This window comes from Myripristis murdjan, chromosome 2 (genome assembly GCF_902150065.1).
Source record: "Myripristis murdjan chromosome 2, fMyrMur1.1, whole genome shotgun sequence".
Lineage (NCBI taxonomy): Eukaryota > Metazoa > Chordata > Actinopteri > Holocentriformes > Holocentridae > Myripristis > Myripristis murdjan.
Window position 1 is genome coordinate 9750582 of NC_043981.1, and position 25049 is coordinate 9775630.

At 41.9% G+C, this 25049-nt stretch overlaps 2 protein-coding genes across 2 annotated transcripts in view; both read right to left on the reverse strand.

Annotated features, from left to right (window-relative positions):
• Positions 1-5842, reverse strand: part of LOC115370186 (E3 ubiquitin-protein ligase HECW2-like) — a 44918-nt gene extending 39076 nt beyond the window's left edge. The window contains 2 exon segments of the mRNA XM_030067092.1: positions 3291-3385; positions 5274-5842. The gene's annotated coding sequence lies outside the window, so the exon portion shown is untranslated.
• Positions 5843-7242: 1400 nt separating this feature from the next.
• Positions 7243-23971, reverse strand: gtf3c3 (general transcription factor IIIC, polypeptide 3). The gene is made up of 19 exons (XM_030067025.1): positions 23656-23971; positions 22665-22743; positions 21657-21979; positions 21434-21557; positions 20830-21021; positions 19930-20095; positions 18830-18977; positions 18449-18629; positions 16713-16813; positions 16097-16268; positions 14956-15158; positions 14264-14365; positions 14038-14170; positions 11613-11838; positions 11383-11437; positions 10785-10920; positions 8782-8906; positions 8545-8697; positions 7243-7398 (listed from the first exon to the last, which is right to left on the reverse strand). Exons 1-19 carry the CDS (start codon positions 23746-23748, stop codon positions 7276-7278), a joined length of 2835 nt encoding a protein of 944 aa, XP_029922885.1. The 5' UTR covers positions 23749-23971; the 3' UTR covers positions 7243-7275.
• Positions 23972-25049: the final 1078 nt, after the last annotated feature.

Below are 25049 nucleotides of genomic sequence, written 5' to 3' on the forward strand. Positions count from 1 at the left end.
TTCCGCATTAGAGACGCACCGAAACCCCGTCTCCACTGCTCCCACCCGCTCACTAACAAGCCCTCCGCCAGTCGAAGCAACAAGCGGACTCGTTCCATTAGTTTTAATGAACTCCGCAGCCTTTGATCACGGGGAGAAAAAAATTAGAATAATTGTGTGTTTCGCGCGGCTGCTGGTGTCAGATTTAACTGAAACGAGTGCAATTCTCTCACACAAGATCCTATTTTATCCCGGCATCAGCTTGATATTTAATACCGTACACAAAGATGGAGGCTGTGGCTTAAGTCACGCTGCACAAGTGATATCACTAACACACACAGCAGCTCATGTGCTTAATACCAGCTCATGTATTACAGCTATGACTGAGGAACTTTCTAATAAGACATTTTTCTTTGCGCTGAAGCTGCCGATAGCTGATATTTACTGCCAATTTTTCAATATCTTTGACCCTTTACCGCGCAGATGGCCCGTTGGTGGGCCTGAGTGTCTTACTGTCTATCATAGGCTGTAGCGGACTCAGGATTAAAGTGATGCTGTCTTATGAAACTAGACAGTCTAAGGAATCCATCGATGCCATGCATGTCATGTTCGGTTGTCGGCAAGTGGGCTAAATATTGCACCAAAGTGAGGATCAATTTTGAGGAAAAACATGGGGAAAAACTCTAAAACTGCAAAATGACCTATGGTGACCTCATGAACTTCACACTTCACAACCACAAACCTGATAAAGTATCACTGGAGTGAATCGCTTTTTAATGAAATGTTTGGATAAACACAATAATCAAGGAGAATATTGCACATGCAAAATAAAAAGATGAGAGATACTGTCCAACAATATTAGAGCGAGACAACAACCTTTCATATCACAGAGGAAAGACATGGACGATATCGGATATTGAAAAGAAGGCAGATATCAGCCAGATATGCCGGGACATCAATAGATCGATCTCACCGTAGCTGTTATTACACACACACGTCGTAACAACACGTCATAATCTGTGCCGCTACCTGACCTCAGAGCTGCCGGCGTCCATCTGGGCCCAACCAGCAGCGTGATTTTTCACACCAGCCTCCTGAGCCCGGGTATATTTACCAGCTCCCTTTGGAAAATGTCATGTTGTGTTTCCGCTCCAGCAGACTGGGGCCGTGCGACGGTGTGTGTGTGTGTGTGTGTGTGTGTGTGTGTGTCAGAGAGAGAGGGAGAACGAGCTGCAGAGGTGCAACTGGCGCCATGCTATCGACACATACACACGGAAACGGAAACACTTCTGCATAAGCTCTTTTGTATAGCAACACAGGTAGACACACACACACACACACACACATACACACACATATATACACTGGAGACAGTGAGTGGACTGATGGATTGAGTCGACTGGACCAGAAAGCTGACTCATCACTGCTCTACTGCCCTGGCGACTGCAAGACTCCACCTGTGTGTGTGTATATGTGTGTGTGTGTGTGTGTGTGTGTGCACGACTACCTGAGAGGGGTTAAGGTGTGTGATATCATTAGCTGTAATGCTTTAGGTGAGCTGCTGCTTGCTGGGCTTGCATGGAGGAGGATGTATATGTGTGTGTGTGTGTGTGTGTGCCTTGTTTACAGCTTTTGGCAGCACAGCCAGCCCATCTATCCATTAGCTTAATGATACAGTCCAGCGTTTTTGACATGTGGGTACATTTTCTTCTGAATTCTCCCTGCGCCGCGCTCCTACACATTTATTATGTTGGGCTGTGCAGCTCGGCCGGTCCCACCAGCGGCTCCGTGATTACAAATGCGTGCTGCACGGCCAAGCTTTGTTCAAAACCCACAGAAATGCATTTGAAATTCTAGCGGAGATCCCGAGGTTTCCAGAGACACCAAAACGTCCCGCTGACAGAGAAAAATAGCTGGCTCACGGGGAGAGAGACGCGCATAAACGGCGTCTACATGCTTTCTCTTTGACGTAATGCTGCAGTCTCAGTTTTGAATATTTCAAAGTGCGATGGAGCTTCAATGATGCGCTGCAACAATATGGATGTGACATCAGCGTGCAACTAAAAAAAAAAAAAAAAAAGGATGGGCTGAACAATGCATGACAGAGGAAAGAGATCATATCCCAGTTAAGGTCATACTTAGGATAAGCAGTTTAACTTCCCTATCCCGTTTGGGAATACCCTCTGTGTATGGGAATAAACTGATTATTCCAAAGAGTCACTACTAATATCAGCATGTTGGCTATTATTAGACATCGGAAACATGTTGAATTAAAAACATGCTATTGATTTAAAACATAACAATTGATCATATTAATCCTTTTATATAATATTTGAATAATCTATGAAAAATTGTGTGTGTGGAGCTGCATGAGATAAGTGCTATCTCTTCTCCAGCAACAGCTCCAAGTCTGCAGGTTATTTTTAAGTGGTGAGACTTTGTGCCTAAATATACACACACACACACACACACACTGGTGAAAAAAGACCAGAAAGACCAGGTATTGACATCAAAACACAGTCAAACCACACACACACACAAGGCGCACACATGCACTTTTACGACTGCTACACACGCCCTAGACTTCTTTTTGGCATGCTGGCTGCTATTTTCAATCAAAGACATCCTACACCAAGGCGAGGGGAATTATGGGTAGTGCACAAACACGTACGGGCACCCACATACTCGCACGCTGCTGTTTCCCATCAGAGGCAAAAGTCTTTGTGGGGTTTAGAGGAGCATTACGGCCCCCGTGACTCTCGAAACTCTCCGCTGAAATCAATACTGCTGATACTGTTGCGGGGCGGAAGCAGAGCTGGACTTCGACCACTAAAAGGGGAAAAGACACTCAGATGTCTGCACAGGGAGGGGCCTGGGGGGTGCAGGAACAGCCTCAATTTTTTACAGATCGCTGAATTATAGAAGTATCACAGATTGAAAGCCGCTCTGGGTGAGATTTTTGTGTAAAAATACACCCACTGAATCAGTCAAACACTCACATTGGAGCCCGGAAACCAAGGTCTTCAATAATCCTGACAACATCTGAGATATAAACAAGGCTAAGGACAGCATTAGGTTGGCTTGGATGTGGCACAAAAACAAACTTCTGAGCTAAGACCACTAAGCGATTACACACACACACACACACACACACAGACATTGTCCTGAAATAGCCGTAGCGTGATTGGAGAACAATGAGGCGGTCCCGTCAGAGGCGACAGCTTCCTGTCCCCATCACATTCCTCTGTGCCAGTATATGTGTGTGTGTGTGTGTGTGTGTGTGTGTGTGTGTGCATTCTTGTACTTCTAACCTTGTGAAGACAAAATTGACCTATTCAGTCCGACAGGGATGAGGGTGCTCCACCAGCCAAGGACATTTTGTGTAGAGTGGCTCCCAGAAAAACAACTGGCCGGAGGGATGAGATAAAGGTTATGATTAGGTTATGTTTATGTTATATGAACAGCGTCAAGTTTGAGAATTGATAAAAGTCACAAATACAGTGATAAGAAAGTGTCTTAATGTTTGAATATGTGGAGTCATGATGAATACAATTTTCTAAATTTGCTTCTTGCCGGTGAATCTTCAATTTTGCTGCTATCTGAGTCAGCTGGACCTTAAAGATGCACTGGGCAATTCTGCACATTAGCGGCTCCTAGTGGCAGCAGGAGGGAACAGTTAGAAAAATGTGAGCTGGAGAGTTCAGAACATGTGCAAAAAAGAAGGATTTTTTTGGAACTCAGCATCTTTAATGTCCAAAACATTTTTTACAAAGGCATTAGGAAAAAAGCATGAGTGGAATGTGGATATTCCCAGGCTTTTGTTAAAGTGTTTGAGCCTTTAAGTCTCTTGACTACCCAAATAAATCCTTCCTTTATTTGCATATCCCAAATTCTGAATGTTTTTTTGCCTCTGAGCATTATTGCAACATTTCTCCATGCTGCCTTTTCTTAACCAAGCTAGCTGTTCTGTGATGCTTAACGCTTTAAGAAGTAGGAACAAAATAGGCACAACAACTCATGGTGACTCCGGATTTCTCTGGATGAAGTGCTCGCTTCCTGTGAGCAGGGAAGTCTCCATCCCAGAAACCAGAGTCTCAATTTGGGGCGACGAGGGTGAACCTACAGCGTCTCATTTAGGTGGGACAAGACGCTCTCTTCTATTTACAAAATGACACGAGGGGGAAATCCTTTGTAGTGCAACTTGAACATCATCACAATTCAAAAGACAATTTGTTGCATGGCTAGTAACTGTTGTTGCAACTATTTTATATTTTTATCATATTTTTGTACAAGAAAGCACAAGTGTCAGGGACTGTAATACACTGGCAGTAAAGCCGCACATGCTGAAGTTAAAAATACCTAAAATAACCTGTTATGGCACAGACTGAGGGGTGTAACTTAAGGAGGAGCACAAACTATCAACAGGGATGCACAGATAGTGGTATCAGATACTGGATCGATCCACCTGCAAGTCTAAAATAGCCTGTAAGCTTCTTTGCATCTGAATGTAATGCATGTGTCATGAGCACATGGGGTCATCTTAGTGTTTTTTCAAATTGTAGTGATAAATCGGTGAAAAGCTGGCATCAGTGTGAGCTATAAAGAAAAAAAATATAGAAGAGCCAGCATTAAACTGACCTGCCCATTACATTTAAACTCATTATACTTCCACTTAATTGCCCAGGCAATAGTGCAGCCTGTTATCCAGATTACAATCAGGGCCAGATCCTTGCTGAGGCTATTAAAGAGGAAATAAGAGGAGATGAGCAGCAGACCTGTCTTGTCTCACTCTGGGAATGATCTGATTGTTCGTGAGCACACTGCATGATCTGATTTCCTCATATTCTCCAACAGAGTGCGTGTGTGTGTGAGAGAGAGAGAGAAAGAGAAAGCGAGTGTGTGCAGACTGAAATGACTGGTGATGAGCACAAAATGCCAAAACGCCTCGTTTTCATTTTTACCAGGACAGGACATAACGGCCTGTATCACTTGATGCTGCAAAAACAAAGAATTTCCCCTTTTTTTTTTCTTTGCACTATAGCTTTTTTTTTTTTTTTTTTTTTTTTTTTTTTTTGCAAAGCGTCACGTTATATCATCTCACAAAAACAAGCCAGAATGCATTTTCAGACACAAATATAGAGCGGTAGACTTGCTGGTGTTATGAACTGATGTCATTCTGAATATAAAGAATGTGTCACTTGACAGCTTGGTGGCTGCACATCCAGATCAAAGCTGCCCCCTAGAATAAAAACCAAATGTCAGTGGAGCATTTTCATGCATGCACCGTTACTCACCGTTCAGGTTTTGTCACGGAGATGGAAACGATATCCTTGGTTTACAAATCCACCCGCTGGGCATCAAAACCCCCGGAGCGAGTCGCTGATCATGGACGACGGCTCCGCGCACGGCCCGGGCCCCACCGACCCTTCATCCGCTTCCAACCCGGGATCCGGCGCTCCTCAGCCGGGCGCAGCGCCGCTCCCTCTCGCTGTTCCTCCAGCCTCCTGTCTGTACAAAATCTCGCACCGACGATGAATTCAGCTCCGTGTTATTCCCGTTTTCAAACCATTCTCGCCGTGGTTTCCTCTCTCTTTCACGCTGCACCGTCAGGAACGACTGTTTATCCGTGATGTTGCCAGGCTGGGTGGAAAGACGCGTTCATATCTTATTTATTTGGCTGGACGACTTCACATCCGCCTCCCCGTTTCCGCTGCTCCACTCACTTTATCCCTGCTAACCCGACGCCGAGGCATGCTGGACTGGCACGACGCGAACCCGATTTTACACGATAATATCCCGGAGGTGGTCAAACCAGTTGCGCTGCACCGGTGCCACTGAACTTTTGCAAAGCCAGGCCTCGGCGTGGTCGTCCATTTACACCGACCTCGGCATCAAAATAGTGATTTAACCCCCGCCCCCTCCCCTCTCTGTAGCCTAGATCTGTGGTTACCAAAATGCGGTTCTAGGACCACCAGGGGCCACTGAAGGGGGTTCCAGGTGGTCCCCAAACAAATGCGGTAGTTTGGTTTATTCACTACAAAGAGAACACATAAGGATGACTTTAAAGCACTAAAAACACTTTATCAAGATCAATATGGGGCGTCCGGGGATAAAACCTCATCCTTATCAATTAGAAAGCTGGGGGAAGGGGCCGCGTGTGTAATTTGGGGCCACGTGGCTTTAAACTGGCTAAAATCTCCTGTCCCAGATCAAAGTGCACTGACCCGGAGATGAAAGATGTTGGTAGCAGACGGTTGAGATGGGAGACAGGGAGGGATTTGGGGGTATAATCTCGCTGCCTTAATCCCCCCGTGCCGACAAAAGAAAGCCAGCCAGTGCCTCGGTCCACGCGTTGGGCCTCCACTCTCATCACCAGAATTAGCACAGGAAACACCACCTGTCATCTGACCTGCCAACTTCCAGGTCATTCATCGTGACCCCAAAAATATATGCATGCGTTTTGATAATCACTAGTGCTAATGATGATGATGATGATGATGATGATGATGACTGGAATAAAAAAAAATGACAACAAAGCTGAAAAAGTCACCCCACTGGCACTGACCAAAGGGTTTAACTAGGTACAAAAGCTTCAAAATGCTGCCCCTCCCCCATTTTATTTATTTATCTATTTTATTTTCCCCCAACAAGCCTATGGGCAGCTTGTGAAGAAAAAAAACAAAAAAACAATAACAATCCTTGTTTGACTTTTTTTTTTTTTATAAATAAATAAATAAATAAATAAACAAACATTTACAGATATTAAAAAAAAAAAAAAAAAAAAAGCATCCCAAACATTTCGCTTCTTTAGCAAAATATTTTATTAAAAACATTTTAAATACTGAAAACGTATTATTTTAGACCTGGAATTGAAACATGTTTCAAAAAATATTGGGAAATACTTTACATACAGTAAATGATACTTGTGTGTGTGTGTATTTATTCAGACGATAACATGAACAACCAGTGTTTCCTTTACATTCATTGGCTTCTTCAGTGCCATCTTCCACAGATAGAAAATTATAAATACACTCAAAGTGCTCACAGTAATTCCTCACATAACCTTATTCCTCGGCTCATCCCAAATAAAGGACAATTACCAATAAAATAAGAGCACAGGCATCTAGATATCACAATATGCACTTCAAAAGAAAAGCCTTTCTTACACTGCAACACACACAGGAACTGGACCCAGGTCTCCAAACCAAAATTATGAAAATACTGGCACTGATGAAGCTTTGTGTGTGTGTGTGTGTGTGTGTGTGTGTGTGTGTGTGTGTGTGTGTGTGTGTGTGTTCAAATAACGCAGTGTGTGTTGATGAGCTGGCGAGCCATCTCCATGTTGCCACTGGCCTGGTAGATGAGGGAGAGGTTGAAGGCGATCTCTCTCCTCAGATCCACCTGATCATCATCTATACCCTGGAGGGAGAGATGGAGGGATGGAGGGGGAAAGAGGGGGGGAAGAAAGATGGAGAGAGGGAAAAATGTCATCAGAGGAAGAGTGAGGGAGAGGGAAGAGTGACAGAGCAAGGCTAAGTGGTCAATCTACTGATCTCATTAACATACAGTGGGTCTGCAGCACCACCTGGTAATACTGACTTGTGCACAAAATGTCTAAATCTACAAAAGAGGCTGAGAAAAAGGAATGTATGAAGATTCACTCATTTCAGTAACTTTTATTGAAAGTTGGAGGAAAACTGAGGGCTTTGATCCTTGTTTTCAATGTCACCAAGAAGAAGCAAAACGTCACGTAAGGCAAAGAGTCAACACAAAACAAACAATAACTACTAAAACAGCACAGACGGCAGGAACATAACCTCTGTGATGGATGAAACAAGCTGCTAAAGCTAAGTAAAATAAACAGACATAAAACTAAAAACAAAGTGCAATTAAAACCCATGAAATCGATGGTTGTAAAATGATGACAACTTCAGAGGATTTCCACAGGCATTGAGACTATGTGGTGTTGACTGGCTGCACAACCACAGGAAAAAAAAAAAAAAAAAAAAACTTTTTTCCTAAATGCTTCCAGATTTCATTCATCAAAGCACACACAAATGTCTGTCTTCTTAACCAGCGGCTGGTCGTTTTTGCCAAAAATGATAATTCTGAGAGCTGATTTTATGGAAAAGTCCCAGTAACCACTGTTCATTTGACTCTGTTTAGCCCACTTTTCGCGCACTACATTAATCTTAAAGTGGAATATCTGCATCTCTGGAAAATCAAACATTTTACAGGCGGACAACAGATTCAAACAATCAAAACCAAATCTGAAAAATTAGTTCCAACAATGAAAAGCAGATCTGGGACAGCTATAAAGAAGGATGGTAAATTGATCCAAAGGGTAGTGTATGGATGTCAGTGTATGGATTTTTACTTCATAGTGTAGTCACTGCGTAAGAACACAGTACAAGTGAAAGGTCCGCAAAGGAACACACCTCTAATTTTGAGTTACAGTGATACAGCAAGCTCTGCTCCAAAAATAGCTGGTTAAAATGTAAGGTGAGGGTGGGTAAGTTGGGGTGGGGAGCGTCTGTGTGTGTGTGTGTGTGTGTGTGTGTGTACCTCTAGTTTGGGTGGGGGCAGCGTCAGCGCTTTCTGGTAGTAGTGTATGGCCAGATGGGCCAGGCCCACCTGGTGCAGCGCCCTGCCCAGGTTGTACATGCTCTCCTGACACTCTCCACGCAGCTCCACATACTGCCACAGGAACGAGAAACCCTGCACACATACACACAAATGTAAGGATGCAGAACTAAGGTAAATAATAAAACGTCAGCAGAAGACACACACACACACTCCTACCTGCAGCAGCAGTGGATGCCGTTTCGCTACAAATTTCTGCGAGGCCATGTGGAAGAAGGTGAGTCCCACACACAGGCTGTACAGAGGGTTGCTGGGATGAGTCTTGAAGGCCTGCACATACTGGCCTGAACACAGAGCCAAAATGTTATATAAAATGTATATAAGGCTCTTACACACATCCTTGTATGTAAGAGCCTTAGCGCCTGTGCTGAAGAGCTTCTCAGATAAGCACAGACAGATCCTCTCTGAAGCAAACCTGCATAAATATAAACTTCCAGATTCACAAGGCTTTGAAATGTCAACTTAAAAAAAAAAATGTAAGAACAGTTGAACATCAAAGGTAGCTCCTTAGTTTGCCTACGTCTATGCCTGCGTCTCCTGTCTCTATGAGTCACAGTGAAATCATGCCCCCTCTCTCCTAAAATGAGGGAAGATAACTGAATTAGACATCTCTCAAACATCATTATGCTCCATATAAAGATAACATTATCACCCATTAAGCCACATAAACAATTGTTTTTAAATGTCTCAGACTCAAATGACAGCTTTAATGCAGATGCCACTGTATTAGATATCTACAAAAACCTTTACATTTTTTATTTTACTGAACTTTTACTGAAGCTAATGAATTGGCATTAAATAATCATGGTGTTTTCTGAGGCAGTTTCCCAGACTTTCCCAGAGATTTAATGAAAACAGGACTAGACCTTAATCTGGAGTAGTTAAACCTGGCCTAAAGAGTGACTTTCCAAAACACATCTTAACTTCAGATTGGTTACTTCTGGACTCTGGAGTCCCTTATTAACTTTGAGGCGATAATTCAACAGATTCAAGTTTCTCTAGCTTTGGGCGCCACCTTTAGGGTATTTTGGGGGTAATTTTGATCATTTTCTTTGGAAGTTTTCTGGTAATTTTAAAGTTATTTTCCCATCATTTCTTAATAATTTTCTGTTCATTTTCAGGCTATTTTCTGAGAATTTGCTTATCACCTTTCTACCTGTGTAATTTGCTAATTTGCTCAAAGGGTGAATTTGAATTTACCCAACGTCCCCGCAGGGATCAATATTGCTGATTCTGACTGAAAACCCAGCAATGCTCATAAATCCTGGAGTGGGTCTAGAAAAACCTGGAACTGTGGAACAGGAGGAAAAACAAAGGTAAGGGTTCTGCTTCTCCACTCTGAAGTTAAACCTGCTGCCTTGGAGCTATAATTCAAACCTTCATTCACTTCAGCATCATTTAAATCTTGATTAAGATAATCTAGGAATATTTCCATGATCCATAAAGTGAGTTGAAGTTATTGTAGTTTAAAAAGGCATTTTAGTCTGTGACTAGGTCTAATCCCTGTCTGAGAAAGCGCCCCAATATTTCCTTCTCACTCAGAGGCAAATTACATTTTAGATCTTTTATCCTCTTATGAGCACGACTGTAACCTGAAGTCTGAGGGAAAGTTTCTTTTAAATGTTCTGAGATCCAAACTCATCTCAAAAGAGGCTCAAGCTTCTGCTATTAGGACCCCTGAACTGTGGAATGCCTTTCCTCAAGAGGTCAGATCAGTTACGTCTGTTTTGACTTTTAAACCCCTTTAAAGACGCACTTTTTTTAGACTGGCTTTTCTGTGAACTGTGTTTATTTATATCTTTTCTGAAGTTAGCTCTGTTGTTATTTCTTTTTTGTTGTAGATTGAGTTATTACTGTTTATCATGGGAAGGCACTTAGTAGCTTCTGTTTTGAATGCTACATAAATAAAGTTTATTATTTTTTTATTATTTTTTTTATTATATGTTATTAATCTGTTTAGTCACTTCAGTCACATGTGTGAAAGCAAAAGGGAATGAGAGAGAGGGAGCTGTGTTTGTGTAGACTAAATCCAACATATGTGGAGCCTGCATGCAGCGTCAACATAGCTGTGTGCGCGCATATTTAACTAATCTGCACGTTTGTGTTGAACTTTAATCTGCGTGTGTAGATTTAATCTGTGTATGTGTGAGCGTGTGCTGTACCCAGAGCATGTTTGAAGCTGCCGGACACCATGGCATTGTGCCCACAGAGGACACACAAGGCGTGGTTGTCGGGGTTTTTCAGCATCAGGCGCAGACAGAAGCGATGGTGGCGCTGGTGCTGTGAGTTTAACGTCACCTGTGGAGGAAAACAGAGTTCAATTTGATTGTGTCCACATGAAAATACGCGAAAAATACAGGCGTGTGAGCAAAATGTGACCCAAACCAGGAAAACTAGATACATGGAGTTTTTCCCCCCTTCTTTTTCACAGAGTACTGAAGATATTTGAGATGATATATTACATGATAGGGGCTGACAAATTATTTTGTTTGAATTATTGTTTTACCAAAAATGCTTTTTAATGAAACTTTTTCTCACACATAAATGGTCTACTATAAAGACAGCCAGCTGGGAGTTTTGTTTCTGCATGCACTCAACTTTCACAGGAGCAAACCTAAAGTCAAGCCAAATGTATAGCTTCTGTTTTCACACACACACACACACACACACACACACACACACACACACACACACACACACATAAACACATACACACACACACACACACACACACACACACACACACACACACACACACACCTGGTTGAAAACGTTCCAAAGTTGAGGGCGTTCAACATTGTCAATCAGCATCAACCTATGGAGAAGACATGGACCGAGACAACACAAAAAAAATTATAAAATTATAAAAATTTGAAATTCAAATCAAAACAGACTTACAACCTTTGACTTGCTCTCTAGCTGATGTTGGTGTACACCTTAACTTATTTCTTTATTCCTTAATTCTGCTTTTCCTTATCTCTCTCTCTCACCTGATGTAGTCGTAGGCCTTGCGGTAGTTGCGGTCAAGGAAGGCGGCTGACAGGCCGAAGAACTCCAGCTCCTTCCTCTTGGGTTTGTTTTCGTAGAAGGAGAAGAACTCCATGGCGGACTCGACCAGCAGCTCAGCCTCCCCGTAACGGTGCTCCTCGCACAGCGTCCGCGCACAGCTGACCAGCAGCTGCCACCAGTCCTCCCGGGACAGAACGCTGGTTTTACCTGGTGAGGGGGAGGAGGTAGAGTTCTCATCGGGCCTGAAAATTAAGACCCGACCCGACCCGGGCGCGACTGGGCCAGCCCGAGGCCCGACCCGACCCGACTAATTAGCCGAACTTTAGGCCCGACAGCCCGATAAAGCCCGAAAAAAAAAAAAAAAAAAAAAAAAAAAATCGCCAAATTCCCCATTATTTAGCAGAGCCGGTCGGCCGCGGCACCGGGGCACCATCAGTCGGTATGAGGCGGGCCATCAGGCAGCTCACCTGTCAGACCCGGCAGACCTGACTGGTGGGCGCGGTATCGGACGGTGCCGCGGCCGGCCCGCCTGATACCGACTGATGGTGCCGCGGCATGTGCGGGTCAATACGGTAGTCTAGAAAACTGGAGATTTTTTTTTTTTCTCGTGCGCCCCCAAGTAGATTGCGCCCTGGGCAGTTGCACTGCCCATAGCAAAACCCGTCCCTGCTGCCGAGTGTGCCAGCACAGCGGGATACTGCTGCAACTCTCTCTCACTTGTTTGCGCTGCGCACGCACAGCTGGTTGTCTGTCTGTCACTGAAAGTTTAGCCTCCAAATCCAATCCAGTCTCTCACTCTCCACCAGTCACATAAAAATGAAACGTCATAATCAATAACACAACACATAATTCTATTTTTTTTTTTTTTATTAAAAAAAAAAAAAAAAAAAAAAAAAAAAAAAAATCCCCCACAGAACCCGAAGCCCGACCCGACCCGCCCAATTCACGTAAATTTTAGGCCCGACCCGACCCGAAAATGTCGGGTCGGGTCGGGTCGGGTCGGGTTCGGGCAGAATATGAGAACTCTAGGAGGAGGCATGAGAGAGCACATGGCACCATGGCAGAGTAATGGAGAAAACAGTACAGTAAAACATACTATTCTAGAAAGTACAATATTAGTACACCTATGTCTCCTCCGTAATGAAAGCAAATGGGAAAACCAATAAAAATTTGGTCACAAAAAAGTATGGTGCATAATGAAATGGTGCAATGCAGTATAGAAATAGTATAGTATGGAATGATACTGTTAATATTACTAATATAAGATTAATACTTGTGTATTGTTAGTATGTGTATTATATTCATTAAAATTCCTATACAGTCCTATACTTATTAGAGTTGAGAATCTTTGGCTTAACATTGATTCAGTTCAATTCATGATTCGCTGGTCAGTGAACTGGTTTAATAATGATTTTTTCTGGTTTGGAGTTTAATAACTGTAATTTTAGAGAAAAAAATTATATCCACATGTGCAACCAAGAACGTCTATCTTAGAAGGCCAAAGCCATAATGATTCCTTATGTTTTTTTCTTTTAGCAAATTGATTCAGCTGCATCTGCAGAATTTATGATCAGTGCAATCGATGAATCATTGCATCCGTATTTACTATACTATACTATTGTATACGTCAACATTAGTGTAAATGGCGGAAGACAGTCTGACTTACACTGACATGTAGAAAGGACAAGGCTCTTTCTATCATTTTGAAAGAAACATTTTCTTAGGGTTGAGGAAAATAATAAACAATTGTAAAGTACAGTAATGTAGAATATAAAGTAATATAGTAAACCCAAAGTCTGTGTATTAGTATAGTTTTATGTACCATTACTGTTAGTATATCATTAGAATTATTATTTGTATAAAAGTACTGCTATTATGTATACTTCGCTAACTGGCATTAGTATTGTATTACATTACTATTTGAAGTAATGTATTGCTACTATTAGTGATCAAACAATAACCACAATTCTTAATGTAGTTTAGTAGCCTACGGTGTAAAATAGCACAGTATCTGTATAACTGAACAGTATCCAATACCATCATTACATAGCATCCTGGTAAAAGTTTATAAAGACAAACTAATCCATGATGTGGCCATGGCAATTACAAAATGTTAAACTTGGCCACTCTGAAGCTCTTATTTTTGTCCACATGGAAACACAACTTTGGCCAGGATGTGACACCAGGGACCCAGAACAGAAGCAGCACCCTCTCAACATATGGTGACTGCCACTAATTGCTGATGGAGAACAATACCGCGCCAACCGCTCTGCCCTGCTCTTTGGCACTCTTGCCAATGGCAGGCCAGACCAGCAGCCTGTGTACCACCGCCTCGCTGCCCAGGCTGCTGAGGATGAACACTAATAGCTGACAAACTGTGCCCAACATGTAAACACACAAACATACCGCTGATGTCCTGGTATGCAGCTTCCTGGTCTGCGATGTCCGGCTGCATGTCTTTGACCTTGACCAGATTCAAGTGGCGTTCCCCGGACATGATTACAGAGCGCGCACACACCTTGGCACGTTGCATGGCCACCTAGGAGACACACGCACATACATACATTTGTAATACAAGGAGACGACAAAAACAAAGAAATTGTTTGTGTCTGTAAGATAATATCAAGGTTACCTTCAGCAGCATGGATATCATTGTGATCAGAGTATCCAGGTAGTCTGTTATTCGGCCCTGAGTCTTCAACAGTGTGGAGCGATGCAACAGCAGCTTTAATTCCTACAACCACAGAACGCATATGAGTACAAGTACATCAAATTTAAAAAGGCACATTGTACATAAAGGAATAATGTTGCAGTAATGCAAGTTAAATTTATCACTTTTTAACACCAGTTGGAGTGGCACAGAAGACCAATTTTGCAATATGAAAATGACAAGAGAAAGAGACTCGTTGGAATTTCTGTAACAATGTGCCAATTTATCACAGAGGAAAACAACCAAACAGGACTGAACCTTCAAGCTCATGTGTTAATGTTGTTTTTCCAAAAGGGTCAACAGTCTGGTTTCTATGACAGCTGAAAACCACTGGCTAATGCAATGAATGTGTGAAACAAACTGGAAAATTGTGGTGTATTCCTTTAAAGTGAACAACTTCACAGGAATCACTCAAAATGCCCTGATATTCCATAAATTCCATGACCATTGGGAATCCTGTCACACTGAATTTAAGTGTTTAAAATGCAATTTCACAGGATGCAGAGTTATTTAGGAGTTCCATAAAAGATTTTAAGACTTTTGGGTCCAGGAGACACCCTACTGACCCATAAACAAACACACACACCAACACAAACACACTCAGCGTCCCTTGCCTTTTGTGCAGCTGACGAGTCCTGTGCCACTGTGTTGGTGTCATACATGGACTCCAGGGCCTTGAGGGCGCAGAGCGGCCGGCCCAGCTGCTGCTGCACGGTGGACAGGGAGAGCCGGGCCTCGAGGTGCTGGGGAGCCATCTCCACCACCTTAGTGAAGCTATCTGCTGCCGCCTCCAAGTGCCCGAGCGCCTTCAGACACTCTGACAGTGGGGAGGGAGGAGAAAGTGATGGATGAAGAGAGATGTTATCAGTCTGTGTCTCTGTGTTGGTTTTGTCTGATGATGTTGGTCCACCTGCCTGTCGCTGCTCACTCCTGCTGTTTGTTCTCCTGTCTGATGTAAAAATTCATGACTTTTCCATAGCTTTCTGTAATTGAGTCAGAGTGCTTTCATGACCTAAAATCTTCTTCCTTCCATGTATGTTAAAGCTGTTTTTCGAGCTTGAAAAAGGTCTAAAATGACAAAGTGCCTTGGGCTTGTGCAGAGAGACAGCTGAAAACCACTAGCTAATGCATTGAATGTGTGAACAGGTTGGAAAAAACACTTTAGCATATTTCTGTAAAGTGGTTTATGTATTAAAGGCCCTGAAATCCTCCAACTTTCCCAGAGAAATGCTGAATTTACCAGACTTTCTCCCCAGCTGTCTGGAAAATACCAAACTTCAATGATACTCCATCATGTCTATCTGTCCAACCCCGACTATGCAGTCAAGATGTACTTCTCGTGATGTGACGACAGGATTAGAACAAGCTATGTGTTTAGTTGTGTGTCTCATCCAATTTTTATTATGATTAAAAAGGGTGGTAAAAAGTGTTCAGAAATGTTTGGATGGAGCCAAGGATGAAACATCACTGGCTTCAGTAGTTCAAATTTGTTTGCAACTTGTAATTGAAGGATGCTTCAGTGCACAATACCGGATTATCTTGTTTAAGATGATGTCCAAAACATCTTTCCCTTCAAAAAGAAAAAAAAAAACTGCTTTTGTTCAAAGTGTTTTGATATTGCTTTTAGCTAGTTAGCTGCAGCCTGCAAGTCCATGAATGCAGCAGAGGAGTTTTCTGAATCTGTATTTGTTACTCTGATATCAGTTTATGGGATTTTAAATATTTCTGGGGAGTATTTTTCTGTCTGTATCATACCTGCATGTCTGAGCCAGACAACAGCCAGGTTGTACTTGTCTGATGTGACCAAGGCTGACAGCAGAGGCAGAGCCGACACGTACTTGCCCTCCTCCAGGAAGGCTTCACCGACATCAAGATACAAATCCCCCACCTCCTCTGGGCTGTGCTCCATCAGTGCTGTCAGAAGCACCTATGGGTGGATATAAGGGAGAGCAAGGGTGAGAAAATACATATATATCACAATTACCGTAGTCTCAAAAAAAAAAAAAAACTTTTCAAGCTATAAACTTAACTCTAAAATCAAGTCTCTGACTTCACATGAAACCTTGCAGCTGAGTTTTGCTATTATCATGAAATCTTTATTAGTGCCCAACCAATATGGGATTTATGAGATTGATACCGATAGTGTTTTTATAGGAAAAAAAATACACTGATTACTGATATGGCAGGAGATATAGCAAATTTTTGAGCTGGAATGGAAATGGGCTCTAATCCTCATAACTCCATTTTTGGTGATTTTCATGTTTTCACTTCAACATACACAAAAACTTATGACAATTCTATTTTACCAAAGGATAGACGAGACAGAGAAACAGGGCAGAGGGGGTGAACTGATGTTAGCGTGTCAGTTTACCTCCAGAGGCTGGTAGACGTGCAGGTGTATGAGGCAGACCATCAGCTTGGCTCTGATGTCCACAGGGACGTTGTCGGGTATGTCCACTGCCACCACGTCACCTGCAAATACACAACGCAACAAACTGACCTTAAATCAACATTACTACCTGCCACAAATATCAACTACGTCCAGTAAAGTGCAGCAACAGTTTAGTCATGATTAGGGTTGGGCAATATGGTTGAAATTATTATGAAAATATTAATCATGTGCACCAAATCATGTCAAATAATGAAATTATTGTTCATCCCACTGAAGCAAACAGCAAAGTTAGATGTGATAACAGAAGTTTTAGGAAAGAATAAGACACAAACTAAGACTCTTTTAGCTTACATAATAAGTTGCTGCTGGAATAAATATTACCAGGATTTTTTTGTTTTAAACTTGGGACAGGTAACTCCAAGGATTGTTGTGGATTTCTCTGTACAGATGCTGAAGAAAGTAATCTGGGTTCTTGTAACATGAGAGTAAGCAGAAAATGTGTTATGTAAAGGTACAACATTTTCCCAGCAGCTTAAGTGTAGCATGTTACTATAAGGCATACAGTAGAGTATAAAATACAGTATCGGGTTAACATCAGAAATGCTAACTTTCATGCAGCAGAACTTGAGTAATTTTGACGAGAAGAAATTAAAAGATGCATAAATGAAATTTGATAATATATTTATTTGGAAATGAAGATCTCATAAATTCAGATTTAAGACTATCTAATGTCTTTTAAGAGCTTATATTTATAAATTGACTTTTGAGACATTTTAAGACTTTCTAAGGACCTGCAGACACTCTGTATCAGCATCTCCTTCACTGAGTTAGATCCTGCTCAGTATGAAACAGATTATAGAGTGAAATGCCTGATATCTGACTAACCTGAAATTGCCTCTTGAAAGACATTTGTAACCTCACTGAGAGTAATTTCTTTTATGTACTAATTACAACAGGTGCACAATGAATTTGATTTGGTTAATTGGTTCTGACACATTACAAGACAGCTACACAATGCAGAACAGACTCGCTGGGCACAGAACAAAACGTAATTTTTAGCCGGCTCTCATTAGACTCTGTTCAAAATGTCAATAAGCCCTCCCAAGGTTACAGCTCCTGGATTAACTGCTTTATAATGAATGTAATGAACAAGCAGCACTGTTTCACTGTCTGAGCTCTTGTGCTCTGTTAGCTCTCTTTATTTGAAAGACAAATGTTCCTTGAGTCTCATGAATAACCATCAAGTCTCTGTGGCTAGTAAATGCTGTATATCACAATGTATTGTACCTGAGGGCTTTTTGTCAAAACAACTACTCTGGATTTGGCAGAAAAAGCCCAGACACATTTATGGTTCCTGTCACTATTTTGGCCACTAGATACTTGGAAACCTGCAGTTTAAAAATCAATATTGCCTTTGGATCCCATTTTTCCACATCTTAGCATTTTTTGGTTCTTGTGAAAAGTGGAAACAGGATGAGAATAGACTATTTAAAGGAGTGTTTTCTGTTTCGTTATTATGCAACCAAACAGAACAGATTTGCAACCAAAAAATAGATCTGAGCGCAAAACTGCTGACACTAGAATCAAGCAATGTTTTATTGCAAGTAAAACAAATTTGTGCAAATCAAGCAGAAAGACTACTTTCATGCTAGAAAAAAGAGTGGCAGGAGTCAGAGGAGGGATAATGCTCAGTTTTAGGAGAAATGGCCTCTCACCCAGCTCCTCTATCGCTTTGTCCTCATCAGCCGTCTTCATCTCTGCTTCCTCCTCGTCTTTCTGCTTCACCTCCTCCACCATTGTCATCTTCTCCTCTTCCTTCTTCTCATCCATTGGCACGGTGGAGTCTGATTTGGTTTCAGCCCTCACCAGAAATATACCTGAGAACTGGATCAAGACCTAGGAAAACACACACACACCAAATATTTGGCAAAGAAACACCACTCTGCCTTTTAGTTTCCTCTGTTTCTCTCCCTCTGACGCACACAAGGAAATCTCAAACATTTCCACACAGGTTGCAAAGGCAGAAACAACACACACACACACACACACACACACACACACACACACAAATGCACATGCACACGTAGTTTGTGTACCTGCAGGGCTTTTCTGTGCTGGTGGTTGGCGATGTAGAGCTCAGCGGCCATGTTGATGACATCATCAGTGACCAGGCCTGGGTGCCGCTTCAGAGCTTCCTCCATCACACCTAAAGCTGCCGGCAGGTCATTACTCTCATAGTAACTCCTATAGGACACACACACACACACACACACACACACACACACACACACACACACACACACACACACACACACAGATACATGAGGACACACACACATGAACTTGAATTCTCATTTCCAACAGCAAACCTTCCTTTTGGTGTCCAAGATCAGCACTGCACTAATGATTACTTTCACTGTAGATGAATCTATTGATTATGTTTTTCAATTTGTTTGCCATTTAGTCTGGAGAGTGTGAAAAATAAATCCACATGCTTATGGGAAGTTAGCAGAGCCCAAACAAATTTGTGGCCACTCAGCCCATAAGGTGCTGAGTGGCCTGCCCACCATTTCCTAATCCACTATGAAAATACATTTTTGGTTTAATTTACATCAGTGAGTAAATGTGCAGCAATGTCCACTTGATTTCTACAAAAAGTTCACATCTGGCCGACGTGGGGCTGCCGGGACTGGACTTGTCTCTGAAGATGAATGAGGACATTACTTCTGATCACATAACTGTGTATTTCCCACGAGGAGCTTAAATCTGCTTTTCACTGTGTCCCTGGTAGGAGCAGTGTATATTTATGGTTTTTGTTTATGAGTCATTCCAACATTTGAGTGACTGCATGATGGAAGAGGTTCCAGCTATGTCTTTACTTTACTGCTGTATAAACTCTTCCAAATCTAACAAAGGCATTTCAATTTAAATGCTGTGAAATATGTGATTTATCGGTCATAAAGGCTAAACATCAACCCTTGTACTAAGTTAATTTTGTTAATAATTCAGTTTGTAAGTCAGTAAATTTGACAATAATTTGACAATTGCTTACGCCTCTAATCTGATAAACATTATCAATGTTGGTTTATTAACTGTTCAACAAATCATGATCCACCACTTGGTTAGAAATTCAGCCAGCCAGTCTGTGTCTGGCTCCTGCAGTGTGTGATGAGGTGAACAGGGTGTGTGTGCTCACTTGGCCATGTCTTTGGAGAGCTGCATGAAGTGCTCTCCATCTTCCAGCGGCAGCAGGCTCAAGATCCTGCGGTAGCCGTCCATGCACTGCTTGTGATCGCCCTGACGCATGTGCAGGCTGGAGCGCTCCCACAGGTAGCGAACGTTGGTCGGGTCGTACTTGAGGGCTGTGGAGGCGGTGGGAATCACATAGATTGGAGAATGATTACTATAATTATTGCAGATCAGCATCTTCACCTTTTATCCATCTTTGGGGATCAACAAGGTAAAAAAGGCAGATAATGGAGTTGCATCAATTTCTGACATCTTCTACATTCTTGATAATGGATTTTAAAAGGGAAATTTACTATGAATGATCTCCTGTAGCTTGGAAATGTCATTATATTTTATGTCACTATCAGTTATAGTGGATTTATACTAGGGCTGTAAAATTAATGGCGTATATTAATATATTACGATGTAAGTCCTCATGCTTAGTAACGGCAATACTGAAGATGTTAATGAAAAAAAATCAAGTGAAGTAAAATAATTTGGTGACTCAAATCACTGAGTCGTATAATTGATTCATTCATGCGATCCTATTAATCTGGCAAAATAACTGCTAAATAATTCGTTTTTGTAATTTGGGGTCATCTGTTTTCCCATCCTTTTGTTAAAAACACACTTTTCTTGCTAAGCTTAGCTTGGTGCCTTTTATATTTTGCTGCGCTTCAGCTGAGGCTTAGGAAGGTTGAAAAAATATTTATACAGGCCTAGTAATCCCATAAATAAAAATACATTCATGTGCGTTCTGGGTGGTTTCTTTTATCAGTGTTTTGTGAAATGTGTTGAGAAATACAGCGGGCAGAAAAAACAAATGCAAAAACAAAGACAGGGACCGGTGTGACTCAGAATAACACACCCTTAGAGTAGCAGACGATGGCCTGCCGCACGTTGTCCTGCTCCAGAGACATTTCTGCCAGCTTGATCCACTCCTCGCAGTCGGACGGGTTCAGGTGAGCGGCGATCAGGCCGAACTGCAGAGCTTTCTCCATGTCTTCGTTATCCTCGTAGATCATGGCCAGCGTGGAGAAAGGCTCATAGGCCAGAGGAGCTGCAGAAAAAGAGACAGTGACTGGGTTGAGATGTTGAATTCACAAGTGTTTTCCCCCGAGTGAAAGCTCTTGTCTTAAAAATGAACATATCCTTACTTTATATTTACAGTCCTCCTGACACAACACTAACAATACAGAAAACCGGAAATGTTGCATTAGAGCACACTGACTATCTTGCCCCTTTTCTTAAATCAAATTTAGGCAAATTTCAAGCATTTTCAAGGTGCCTCTTTTCAAGTTTTAAGTTTAAAAATGTGTCACCGCCTCAGCTATTTACTATGAGCACAGTTTCAAGGACTTTATTCAAAGTCTCTCTCTCTCTCTCTCTCTCTCTCACACACACACACACACACACACACACACACACACACACACACACACACACACACACACACACAGATTGGTTCATACCCTGTCTTATAATCTCCATGCACATCAGGATGGCGTCTTCCTTCTCTCCGCGGGCGTAGCGGATGTTGGCTTCTCCCATCAGGCCTCTCAGAGCTCTGGGCAGCTTACTGCGATTTCGCCGCTCCTGCTCTCACACACACACACACACACACAAAGTTAGATACACACACCTGACCAAACAGTCAGAAACTAAGACACAGGAACCTCCTCTTCTCCTCCTCACCTTCATCATCTTCTTGTTCTCCCGGTTCAGCTCCATCTCCAGGGCGAAGACCTCCCCCACCGTCGGGTTCTCCGTCTCCTGTTGCTGCCCCTCTTCCTCTGCCTCTTCGTCCTTTACCTTCTTTCTCCTTCTCTTTCTCCTCCCTTCCTTCCCCTCATCCTCCTCCATCGCCATCTTCTCCTTCACCACAAAATCTGCATCATCTTCATCGTCAACATAGCTCAAGCTATCCTCCTCCTCCTCTTCCTCTTCTGAAGACGGTGGCTCTGTTTTTTCTCCCAGCATGGAGGCAAAGGCCTGCTGGACCATGGGACTGATGCCATCTTCAGATTAGAGACGAAAGGACAGGAGAATGTTTCAGTATCATTATGTTAAGAAACAGCGACTACAAATCAGTTAGCCACCATAATTCTATCACTCTATTTTTGGCTTTCTTTCAGGCCTGTGATACAACTTATTAAAGTACAATGTCATGCCTTGTCAAGATAATTAGTTTCTTGGCCTTGTAGCTCATTCCAACCTAGAGATAGCAGTCCAACATGGAAAATATTGCCATTACTAACATTTTGAAGGCAGTAGTTTAGTGTGGTGCTGAGACACTAAGTCAGGTGACATAAAATCATTTCACTGTCATTTTAGTCATTTATCAATTAAATCCCAAAAAGGTCAGATTGCAGCTTTGCTAAGATTTGCTTACTTTTCTCCAGTCATATTATAATAAAATGAATCGTTTGGTGTTTTCTTGTTTTTGTTTGTTTGTTTGTGAAACTAAGGAGGCAATCTGAAGGCATCACATAGCCTCTGTGGAGCTTTTGTCATTATTTTTGACATTTTATTAATTAAATCATGAATCGAATCATCAACAAAATAAAACATAGATGAATTAAGATTCACGTTCAGATTCAGATCATGTTGGGCTGCCAATATCAGGTACACAGAAACAAAATCAGCTTTATCAACAAAGCAAGATAATAATACTGTGCACGATCACACAGACTCTGGGGTTACCGATATCCTGTTGTGCGCGGCCAGAAGTGGTCGGCTGAGCATCATCCTGCTCGTCTTCATCTAGTTCTTGTTTCGCTGACTGAGACAGAGAAAGAAAGAGAGAGAGAGAGAGAGAGAGAGAGAGAGAGAGAGAGAGAGAGAGAGAGAGAGAGAGAGAGAGACTTTTTTTTTAGTTTTAAAAACAACTACCAAAACTGTAACAAATTCCCAGTGGTTAAATCAATCAAATAATCAGAGAATGCCTGATCATAAGACATAGAAATACAGTTTACCCCAACATCTTGCCAACACTAATTCATCATCCACCACTTAAATGACACCATTAAGACACCACTGAGGAACAAACACACTCATGTTATTCGTTTCATTTATGACATTTAAAGTCAATTAAGACGGGTCTTTACAGGAGAAGTAAACACAGGAGCTATTTCATCACACACTCTGCCTTCTGGTCATGAATACAGACATTTTACATTCACCTACAGGGAAGTTTTTTTTTTTTTTTTTTTTAAAGTTGCCAGTTTGTTGCATAAATTTTTGGTGTATGCTGCTCCAAAAACAAATGTAGCTTTACACCACACCTGGTTAAAGGAATAAACAAGCAATGTAAAACACCAAAAGGCTCTTCTACAGTTTAAAAAAAATTAAAAAATAGCTTCTACCAAACCACAGAAAAGTCATTCATTACAGACTACAGGCTGAGAGAGAGAAAGAAAGAACTGCGAATCAGAGGAAGGAAATGTCAATAATATAGCAAACTTTTGCTATCGTGTAAATAGCAAAAAATAGAGTTTAAAGTGCTTTAATGACCAAATAACAGCAAATATGACAATTCCGTGTAATATCAAGTCTTGTAACTACGTTTTAAGGATGTCGGTTACCGTTAAATCGTGTCACCGAGTCTTAACCGTCGACTGTTGCTAGCTTAGCCGCAGTGCTAACCACCAGTCCAGCTCAAATTAAACTGAGTCCACCGCCGTGTTCAGCTTACCTTGGCGAGCCGCTCGTCTCTCCTCCTGTCAAACTCCTCAAATGTAATCCTGCCTTCCAGGTAGTCGATAAGTTCAGCGCTGAAACCTGACATCTCTCTCTCTCTGCCTCTATCTCTCGCTGTGTGGCTTACGACGTTAGCAAATTAGGCTGCGTTTATTTCATGGATTTACGTTGGAGCACGTCTCTAACTGTCTCTCTGTAACTACATGCATGAGATGTAACTGTTTACGTCTTAAATACCGACACAACGTGTTTCCACAGAGCACAGCTGCTGTAAACAAACCCAACTGAGTCTCTAGCCATGCTGAACTACGGTCATGTGACCCGAGACAACATCCGGGTGGCGGAATGAAAAAACAAAAGAAGTGTTTGGCGACATCTAGTGGTGAAAAAGAGGAATATCAATGTACCTCATTCTGCATCTATCAGATAGATTCGTTGTTGTGAATAATTGTGCTCATGCTGTGAATAATGAGTAAATAATTTATCAAAAATGAAAATTAAATGAAGCCATATCATGATGTGGCTAAGGTCCACATAAACAAAAGTAAGCCGGGTTTTTCTTTGTTACCCACGCAAATAGCATATAGCTTACAATTTTCTTTTTCAAATTATTTTGAAGCATCAAATGCAATGGGTGACTGTGATTTCCAAACCTACAAAGAAAGAAAGATACTCAGTATTTCTAAACTCAAAATGAATTAAAATTAAATTGAATTAAAATAAATGTCTATCAAAAACAGTCACATCACATTTTGTTAATTAATTTCAGAATGCACAATTTCATTTTGTAAATCATTGTTTTTACTCCAAATTCAGTCGTTACACTTCATACTTTTATGTTTGTTTAGTTTTTTTTGTGTGCGTCATTTACAGTACACTTCAGGCGTGCTTTAAAAAGCATGTTCCGTTTGTCTCCATCACTGTCATGCAGCATTTTGTCACATTTGAATGTGCACGTGAAGCGCACATAATTTGCAGCTTGTGTCTTTTTTAATAGCAGGGTGCAGATTTACGTCAAAGCATATCTTGGTTTTCCAGTTCATTTAGAGGTGTGTGGCAACTGCTGTGAATCATTCAATAGGTCAATGTGTTGACAACATTGTGCTGAGGTCAGGGCACTGTGTGTTTTTACCTCCCGTGAGAGAGACACAGAGGGAGAGAGAGAGAGAGAGGGAGATCAGAGAAGAGAAAGGAAAAAGGAGACAGAGATAGGGAGGGGTAGGTGTGGTTTAATGGCTCCTGTGTCTTCCTCTGGTCTCCCTCACAGATGTGCGTGACCTGCATCCATCAGCCTCACACTGTCTCAGTGAGCCGGAGGGTCTGGACCTCTCTCACCGTCTGATGCCTGCAGCAGAAGCCTAATTCAGGTGAGTGGGCATCACTATCAAA